The 10,391-nt window shown below is 52.8% G+C and overlaps 1 protein-coding gene across 2 annotated transcripts in view; it reads left to right on the forward strand.

Annotated features, from left to right (window-relative positions):
- The first annotated feature begins 507 nt into the window (after nucleotides 1–507).
- Nucleotides 508–10,391, forward strand: part of LOC116950441 (high affinity cGMP-specific 3',5'-cyclic phosphodiesterase 9A-like) — a 24,722-nt gene continuing 14,838 nt past the window's right edge. Inside the window, exons 1-3 of one of the 2 annotated variants that reach the window (XM_076072960.1) lie at nucleotides 508–1,012; nucleotides 1,920–2,098; nucleotides 9,911–10,054. In XM_076072960.1, coding sequence (XP_075929075.1) covers nucleotides 2,008–2,098; nucleotides 9,911–10,054 — 235 coding nt within the window. In that variant the 5' untranslated portion in view covers nucleotides 508–1,012; nucleotides 1,920–2,007. Of the gene's footprint in view, nucleotides 1,013–1,095; nucleotides 2,099–9,910; nucleotides 10,055–10,391 lie in introns of those variants that run through there. The other variant, XM_032968184.2, reaches the window with a different exon arrangement.

Raw genomic sequence — 10,391 nt, forward strand, 5'->3', positions numbered from 1 at the left:
GACAAATCTAATTTCAGGACTCAACACTGCAGAACCCACAGTGTCCCAGGGCACGATGGTGATTGCTGTCCCCAGAGCTCAACTTCAGTTTCACGCAAATCTTGTGGAGATTTACAGGTGCCTGGTGCCATCTGCTGGACGCGACTTCTACTGCCTGCTTCTGAGGTCTGGCGTATGGATGGTGATTGTTAATTGTAACTCCGAATCAGAATCTGTTAGGGGCCGTCCATAAATGACTTCACGCACCTAGGGGGAGGGGGGGTCAGACATTTGTGACGATATGTGACGAGGGGGGGGGGGTTTGAGAAATGTGACGTCACATAAAAATGCGCAACTTTAAATAAAAATAGAATTGTTATAACAACACTATTTGTTATAACAACACTCCTACATCAGAGTGCAGCGCCACATTAAATACGCACGACAATGACAATAGTTTAAAGCGATTTGAAGCATGTTTTATTTTTAAAATGGAAATATGGTTTTGGGGGGGGGGCAGAGCTTTGTGACGTCATATTTGAGGGGGGTATGACTTTTTGTGACGCCGTATGACGAGGGGGGGGGGGAGTCAAAAATCGTCATAAATCGCGTGACGTCATTTATGGACGGCCCCTTATTTATCCAGGAGAAATCCGATGGGCTGTGATGCTCTTTTTCACAGACGTCCAGCAGGGACGGGAGAGAAAGTTACAACAAACAGTACCAAAAAACGATCGGAGTACTACCCAGGCAAGCCTCACGGAGCTCCGAGACTCATTCTCAGGAGGGCCCTGCCATGTTTAATCATCCCTCGTTGACGAAGCGAAACGGAGCAAGAGATGGCGAACTGCGCAAAGACACGGGGTGCCTGGAGTCGCACAGAGAGACCTCGCGAGGATCAGCGCGGACCCGAGACACAAACACAAAACCGCACGTGAGAGAGACGCCGAGGTCGCCGTTAAGACCAACAAAGGGGGCTTCGTTGGGAAATGTCACCCGAAGGTCGAGACTCACGATGGACAGGCAGCCAAAGGTGAGAACAAACTCAAGAGGACTCCACTACGGAGGGAACACGAGAATTGTCCCTCCCTGACCTCCACACTCCCCGCCTCTACCCCCCCCCCTCTCTCTGCGCCTCCCTCGCTCCCCTGCGCCCAGTCTCGCCCTCTCGTTCCTGCTTCCTGCTCGCTCCCCTCCACTGGAACCAACTCCGCCCTGCAGCACACAGAGCAACCATCTTCACTACAACAACAACAACCTGCAGCTTCAGTTCCTCCCTTAAAACAACCCCCATCTCTTCTCTCCGAGCCCACCCGACAGCGACTGATACTTCATACCCTGTCCTCAAGCTAAGACCAGGCCTACCCCTACCACCACCCCTACCCCTACCACCATCCCTACTCCTACCACCACCCCTACCCCTACCACCACCCATACCCCTACCACCACCCATACCCCTACCACCCCTACCACCATTACCATCATCCCCCCTTCCATCACCACCCCTACCACCACCACCCCTATCACTATACCTATCCCTAATATTACCCGAAACCGTCCTTAACCAGTCCCACCTGACCTGCTGTCACCACAACTACACCACCACTTTCAATAGCCCCACTTGATGTAAACCCCTATCACCTTCTGTTCACGTGTATAATTGTTGTAAAGCGCCTTGGATTCAGGTGAGATATAAATCCGTACAAGACAAGCTAATTGTCAAGTGTGCAGGAGCCAGATGGATTGTTGCACCAGCGGGCCGTGAGAGATGACGCCGGCTTGGGAGGAAATCTTCATCCAGCAGTGGATATCGCTGCTACTGCTGCTGATTCACGTGATTAAAAAAGCACGGCGGCTCCTCCACCGTGTAGGGCAGGCCACGCCTCCTCCCCCGTGGAGCCACGCCCCCTTTGTGCGTGTGGCTCTCATTCGAGTCTCAGAATTGGCAGAGCACAGGGAAGAGGAGGACGAGTAGAGAACACGATAATCAGCCGGGAGGTCGAGTGAGGAGGAGTGACGCTCGGAGGGATGGAGGAAGACGCGGTGATTCACCTCCACGTGGGTGGGCGACCAGAGCGGGTGATGTTCAACAGGGGCAGCTCTGCCGATGACGTGAAAGGTGAGTGGTGATGACATCACGCAACACTCACCACTCGCACCTTCTACATCTGCAATACTCACCGCACTAAACACTCGCCACAAATTCCTCACCACAATCGTCACTCCAACAACAATCAATAGTTTGGTACTCATATTCACCACTCGCCATTCATCATCTCTCCACAATCCTCACCACTCAGCACTCACCGCTCATACGCCACGCAGTCGTAGTAATAATCACAAGTCCCTGAAACACCAGCGGCTTGGTGCCAGTGCCACCGCTGGGCTGGTGAAGGCGCCTGGCTCTGCACGCGCGTGCCTCGGACACTAAGTCAAGTAAAGACATTTAAACTACAGACGCTTTATTTTACCCGGTAAGGCCCACTGAGCGATGCAGCTCTTTTTCAGAAACGACCTGGCCATCGCGAATGGTGGTAGCTCGGCGAAGTGTCCTGTCACTTGGACAGCAGCAGTCACATAATCTAAACGCGTGAATGTTGATTCTTAATGTGGACGGGGAAAACTCCACGCGACCACGGGGGGAGAGAGAGACACGCAAACTCCAAATATCCACCAGCAGGCGTCAGGGTCGGGATCGAACCCACGACCTCCTGTAGACCAGGCGAGGTAGTTAACATATCCTAGCCACCGCGATGATGATGAGAGAGAGCCACGCAAACTCCAAATATACAGCAGGCGTCAGGGTCAAGATCGAACCTACGACCTCCTGTATACCAGGCGAGGTAGTTCACATCCTCTAGTCAAAGCCAGCGCAACCTCAATGTCCAAGTCGTGACGCCGCACACGTTGACAGCGCCGTCCCGAGGGGAGGGGTGCGGGGGCCTTGGGCAAAACCGATTACTTCAAACTAAACTGGAAGTATTACATCTGACACCGTAACGTCGAAGCACGGGGCCCCCCAAAGTGCGGGGCCCAGGTCGGTCGCCCCGACTCACCGTTGCCCTCGGAACGGCTCTGCACATTGATCAGTAGCTGCGGTGACACGAACATCAGTGGCGAATGATCTCTGAACCGGTCCTGAGCTCTCCCCAACGTGCTGAGGACCACCGCCGTCTCGAATTCACCGCACGATGCATTGCGGCTCTTTAAATATTGAGGGTTTAATTTTTTTACCGAATTCGCAAAAGATTGCTCTTCTTATTCTTGTTTCTTTCGGTAAAGTCACGTAGAAGGGAAACAATCAAATAATAAAAATATAAAACAATACAATTAGCACGACGTTTCGACTGCAACACAAGCAATCTTTATCAGGTGTGAAAACCACAGCAAGAAATTTTGAAAAAAGTGGCGTTTTTTTACGTTAGCACCACGGAGAGCGATTTGGCAGTTATTCAGATGGACGAGTCCATCTATGTTCGGAAAAGAGGACAGGGGAGACGAAAATAATGGATGCGGTCTGAAAGCCACCGTAAGCGTGATCAATCAATTAAGACCCGAAATGGTTTATCAAATCCTTCCAATGATTGCTAAGCCAGAATCCATCTTCTCAGTTGAAATTGTCTCTGTGTTTGTATATGTGGATAGCCTCATGAACGAATCTCTCATGGTAGCCAGATGGCTTGCAAAAAACCTCTGTCTTGGAGAAGTCAATGTCATGTGAGCCTACTGAATTATAACAGTGATCTGCCACGGCTGAGATGTTGGTCCTACCGTGTTTTAGGTCTGCTTTGTGTTCACGAATGCAGTCCGAGACATGTCGTTTGGTTTGTCCAATGTAACTACTACCACAGAGGCAACTTAGTTTGTAGACGCCAGGGTACTGTATGTCCGGAATCACATCTTTTACAGATGGAACCAGATCACGGATTTTATGTAATGTGTTGAATCGGACCTGGATCTTATGTTTATTCAAGATTTTCGAGATCTTTTTTGTGATCCCCGCAATGTAGGGTAAAGTGATGGTTTTGAAAGGCTCCTCAAGAGGGTCCTTCTTCATGGTTGGAGTGATAGCTTTGCGGCTTGTGTAGTCGGAGTAACCATTAGCCTTAAGAGCTTGGTGTACGTGTTTGATTTCACTGGCTATGTGTTCCTGGCAGATCATTGTTATAATTCAGTAGGCTCACATGACATTGACTTATCCAAGACAGAGGTTCTTTGCAAGCCATCTGGCTACCATGAGAGATTCGTTCATGAGGCTATCCACATATACAAACACAGAGACAATTTCAACCGAGAAGATGGATTCTGGCTTAGCAATCATTGGAAGGATTTGATCAACCATTTCGGGTCTTAATTGATTGTTCACGCTTACGGTGGCTTTCAAACCGCATCCATTATTTTCGTCTCCCCCCTCCTCTTTTCCGAACATAGACGGACTCGTCCATCTGAATAACTGCCAAATCGCTCTCCATGGTGCTAACGTAAAAAAATGCCACTTTTTTCAAATTTTCTTGCTGTGGTTTTCACACCTGATGATTGCTTGTGTTGCAGTCGAAATGTCGTGAGAATTTAATTGTTTTCTATTTTTATTATTTTATTGTTCCCTTCTACGTGACTTTACCGAAAGAACCAAGAATATGAATCTCTGAAGTCACGAAAGCTTTAAAGCAAAAATTGCTCTTCTTGTTATTTTGGTTGCTGACCGCTGCCCCTAAACGATCCCATATCTTAACGATATCCAACATTTCCCTTGAGCATCTAAAAAAAAACATCAGAATATGTTCATCCGAAACCCCATCGCTCGTGCGGTATTCGTGTGTGTGTAGTGTGTCGAAGGTATTCGTGTGTGTGTAGTGTGTCGAAGGTATTCGTGTGTGTGTGTAGTGTGTCGAAGGTATTCGTGTGTGTGTGTAGTGTGTCGAAGGTATTCGTGTGTGTGTGTAGTGTGTCGAAGGTGGATGCCGCAGAAAACGCGTGCGGGGATTAGCGAACAATTTTAAACAATTATGGGATTTTCTACCCTCGCTGAGTTAACGAATCCGTTTTCTCTTCGATCGTGAACGCGGTCTGTCATTAAATTTAATGAGCCCTCGTCTCGCGGCGTGTTAACGATTGTGTGTTTAGCAACGGAGCGAACAAAAACAATGTTTTGACCAACGGGTCTTCAAGGTCAGTGTTTCTCCATATTGGAAAACGTGGACTGGTTTCATGTTCTTGGCTGCTTTATGAGTGTGCCAACATGCACGACGTTAAGGGCAAAGCCCGCGCAAGCTCACGCGTGCCCGGGAGATTATTTTTAATATTCTTATTATTATTACTAATAATATTATTATTACGAGCAAGGGCCATGGTGGGACCGGCAGTGGATTCCTGAATCTATCTGTGCATAGTTTTGAGTGTCGCCCTCATGTATGCGTGGTGGGTTTACTCCGGTCTCCTCGCACACGCGAAGCAGAACACTCATCGATGGAACCGGACCAAACGTCCCAAGGTAGCAGGATCCGTCTGCCAAAAGGTCATCACACCCAATTAGACGAACCTCCCAGCATCGCGTGTGGCTGCTGATTAGCCTGTGGCGTTCGGTGCGCACCAAGCCCCGTGCGTGCGCGTGTCCGTGTGTCTTACACACCACAAAGACAAAGGTCCCCCTTATAGCCTTAACAGACTGTTGGGGCAAGTGCTGTTAGCGAGTAGCACCTGTGAAGTCACGTGACGGCACACGAGGGGGTGGGTGGCCAGCGCCACGCCCGACCGCTTTTGTCTCCCCAGTAGCGATGTTTTCTACACACTGCACCAGGAACTCATTTGATGCTAAGTCGACCTAGGGGAGGCCCAGGACCGGTTAGAGATAATCGTGTGTGGTTGTGAGCGGGAACTCGGGTTGCCGGGTTCGTAGTTGAGCGTACTCACCGCTACACCGCCGCTCCCCACTCACACAACACTCGCCCACACACCGACACACGTCCACACGTGCGTAGATACAGACAACCGCCGTTCACCGCTAAGTGGTGGTGACGTCTCCACGGCACTTGTGCCATGCTAGGTGCACTTTGCTAGGTGCATAAACATCAACAACAACAACCGCCATTCGCCACTAAGTGGCGGTGACGTCACCACGACGCTTGTGCCAGGCTATGTGCACCCTGAGGCCACGTGAAGTGTCGAACGCCCGCTGGCAGGAGGTCACGGGGCAGACCCAGGTGCCACGGGTCGACTGACTGAGATGACTGGCTGATGCACCACCTGTGCCCCCTACTGTGCCAACCTGCTGTGCTTTAGCCACCCGGCGCTTCGCTCGCTGTTGTGAGCGTCGCTCCTCCGCCCTCCGTTGTTGTTGGAGGGCGACTGCCTCCAACTGCCCAGTAGCATCCTTCACGAGCCTCCTCCACAGAGGCCGATCTTGACACCGCTGGTACCAGTCATCGGCAAGTCCACTCAGCTCCACGTCCTCCTGTACCACATCACTCCATCTCTTCTCTAGCCCGTGCCGCGCCCGCTTAGCCCCCTCAATCCGGCCAAACAAAAGCTGTTTCGGCATGCGGTGGCTGGGCATGCGGGCTACATGACCCAGCCATCGCAGCCTTGCCTGCCGGAGGAGCTCACCGATGGGACCCTGCCCAGATCTTTCAAGGATTTGTGAGCTCCTCACACAATCCAGTCTGGTTAAACCCAGGATGGATCGTAGGCAGGCCAGCCTAAATGTTTCTAACCGGCGAAGATGTTCCATTAGGGGGGTCCACGTTTCGCAAGCGTAGAGAAGGGAGGGAATGACCGTGGCCGAGAAGACCTGAAGCTTAGTGCGGAGCGACAGACCAGGTAGCTTCCACACAGCGTTACGCAACCGATGAAAAGATATTGCCGCTCGACTGATTCGGAGTGAGACCTCTGCTGTTAAACTGGAGCCAGTCATAAGCACACTGCCCAGGTATGGGAAACTCTCCACTCTCTCCACAACTGCCCCATCACCGATTGGGAGTTGTGGGGGTGGAGTGTCCGATGGTACAAAATACCCAGGCAGGTGCTTAGTTTTGGTGGGGCTGATGGTAAGGCCCCACCTCTTAGTGGCACGCTCCAGTCTCAGCAGCAGCGTCTCCAACTCCTCCTCTGACTGAGCAGCTATTACCAAGTCATCAGCATACATAACGTGGTTGAGCAATAGGGAGCCATCCCTTGACCGCACCCGGGCATCGATTAGCCTCCCATTATATCTGTACCATATGGAGATTCCCCCGGTACAGCTATTGAAGGCTTCACGAACTACGTGGTCAAAATAGATGTTAAATAATGTGGGAGCCAGAGGACATCCCTGTCGCACCCCAAGGTGTACAGGGAATGGCTCTGACTCCCGGCCACGTAGTTTTACCCGGGCCCGCTCACCATCATGAAGGTCCTTAATGATCGTGAGCAGAGGGTCAGGTACTCCAAAAGCACGAAGAACGACCCAGAGCCCAGGCCTACTGATGGTATCATAGGCCTTTACCAGGTCAATAAAGCAGAGATGTAGGTCTTGTTGGAATTCCCTACACCTCTGCTGTAGCAGACGGACAGAAAATATGGCATCTGCGCAGGACCGCCCTTTCCTGAAACCGCATTGGGGCTCCGCAAGCCTCTCCTCAGCGTGCCTGGCAAGGCGATGCTGAATAATCCTTGCCAGGACCTTTCCCGGCACACTGAGGAGTGAGATGCCCCTGTAGTTGTTACAGTCTGTGCGGTCCCCCTTCTTAAAAAGGGGGACCACCAGGGCATCCTTCCAATCCTGCGGAACCCGTCCAGTGGTCCAGACTGTTGTTATGATGTCATATAGGGCAGTCTGTGCACAAACGCCACCCTCCCTCAGCATTTCGCTTGGGAGATCATCTCTGCCCGCTGCCTTTCCTGGTCTCAGACTCCGGATCGCCTTCAATACTTCCTCAGCAGATGGCACCTCAGCCAGCCACTCACAGGGGGTGACTTCATCCAATATTTGAGGCACCGCAGCCTCAGCAGGGTCATCCTCACTTTGTGCCACGATGTTTTCCTGGCTGAGGGATTTTCCCTCCCCCAGGACCTCACAGAAATGCTCAGCAAATCTGCGAACCTGTTCCTGGGGGTCGGAAATTGGATCACCGTTTTTTCCCCTAATGATGGTAATAGGTGTGGCGCTGCAGGTTACTTTTTTGATGGAGTTAAATAGAGATTTGTGATCACGGGCCACTGAGGCAGACTCCATCTCCTCAGCAACCCGCGACCACCACCCATCCTTGCAGCGCCTCACGGCTCTCCGAACCTCCGAGCGAAGGCTGCGGTAAGCCTCCTCATTCTCTGACGTGGGATTCTGTAGCCGATGACAGTGGGCCTGTCGCTTTTTCTCAACCATCGTGAACAGCTCCTCTGTCATCCAGGGTGTCTGGGGAGGTCTTGACCGCGTACCCAAAGCAGCCATTGCAGCTGCATGAGTCACAGTCCTAAACCTCGCCCATTTACCCTCGACATCAGGAGGAGTCGGGGACGATGCCAATCCCAGCCGCAAGCGATGATGAAATTCTCGCTTGCAACTTTCATCAGATAACTGAGACCAGGCCACTTTAGGTTGGAATGGGGTCCTGGGTGTACACCCACCACCGGAGTGGAAGAATGGCAGGCGCATCTTACAGATGACTAGTCGATGGTCAGAGGGCAGATCAGCTCCACGGTAGGTCCTGGTGTCAAGGACATGGGCTCGCATTCGCTGGTCCGTCACTATGTAGTCCAGCAGATGTTCTTGCTTGGACCCGGCATGCATCCATGATGTTGTGTGGATGCGCCGATGCCGGAACAGCGTGTTGGTAATTACAAGCCCATGGGCTGCACAAAAATCTAGCAGCCTCCTACCGTTGTTATTGAGCTGATCTGGCCCATGCCCTCCAATCACTCCAGACCAGGTTCCAGCATCATGACCAACTCGGGCATTGAAGTCACCCAACATGATGACTCTATCCCGAGGGGCCACTTTAGCCAGCACCTGTGACAGGAGGTCATAGAAGGCATCTGACTCATCGGCTTTGCCTGCATCCCTCCACGGATGTTCATCTTCGGTGGGGGCATAAGTAACCACGACCACCATTCCTCGCCTCCGGTTGATGGGAAGGCGAGCCCAAAGTAGCCTGGGGCTTACAGCTTCCCACACCTCACCGCCACGCTCCCACGCCCCCTTCATTCTTTTGTTCAAAAGAAGACCCACACCCTGTTGTTTGGCAGTCTGCTGCCCTGAGTAGAGGACTGTCCACCCCTCATGGTGGCAGGAGCCAGAGCCGGTCCACCGGACCTCCTGAATACCGCAGAGATCCAGGCGGTACCGGTCCAGCTCCCGACAGAGGAGTGGCAGCCTCTCCTCTGCAGTGAGCGTTCGAACATTCCACGTGGCCAACCGTAGTGGCTTTTCGTTGTTTCTGGAGTAGCCCCGAGGGTAGGTATTCAATCTCCTGGCTCCACCAATTGGGGTTTGGCCAGGAGACGTCATAGACGCCTGGCCCCCCGGGGCCTCCGGCACAAGCTTAGTTGTTACATATTTCAGTTTAATTCGTAGTTTCGTGGTAATTAATTGAAGGTGGAGGGGTTACCAGCCCCTCGCACCCGTCCAGAGCCCCCGTTTAGCCCCTGTGGTGGACACATATGCCATGAGGGGAGGAGCCAATCAAAATTGGATCTCCCCCCACAGCGCTGTCCACGACAGAGTTGCCCGTCCGGCACCGCGAGGAGGTAGGGGGTTGTGTATGTGCATAAACATGCACATACACACACGCACACAAGTATGATAACGATGCTGATTGATGACGATCTTGATGATAATAATCACGAAGAACCCAATGACGATCACGACGATGATGATGATGATGATGATCGTGATGATGGTGATGATGAACCCGATCTTGATAATGACGATGACGACGACGACGACGATGATCTCGCGCAGAGCTGTTCCGTGCGGCCGCGGAGGCGAAGCCGGGAGACATCGTGAAGCTGTACAACGCCAACGGAGACCTCGTCAACGTCTCCCCGGCGCTGGCAGCCAACAGCAGCGAGCAGCCGTACTCCCTCATAGTGGTGGCCTCGCAGTGTGAGACGCTCGCTCACCGCCCAGCACTCGCCGCCCGCACGCTCACCGCCCACACGCTCACCAGCCGCACGCTCACCGCCCACACGCTCACCGCCCAGCACTCGCCGCCCGCACGCTCACCACCCGCACGCTCACCACCCGCATGCTCACCACCCACACGCTCACCACCCGCATGCTCACCAGCCGCACACTCACCACCCACACGCTCACCACCCACACGCTCACCACCCACACGCTCACCGCCCGCACGCTCACCACCCACACGCTCACCAGCCGCACGATCACCGCCCAGCACTCGCCGCCCACATGCTCACCACCCACACGCTCACCACCTACA

Source organism: Petromyzon marinus, chromosome 39, assembly GCF_048934315.1.
Source record: "Petromyzon marinus isolate PM22_M1 ecotype Great Lakes invasive population chromosome 39, UKy_Petmar_22M1.pri1.0, whole genome shotgun sequence".
Taxonomy (NCBI): Eukaryota; Metazoa; Chordata; class Hyperoartia; order Petromyzontiformes; family Petromyzontidae; genus Petromyzon; species Petromyzon marinus.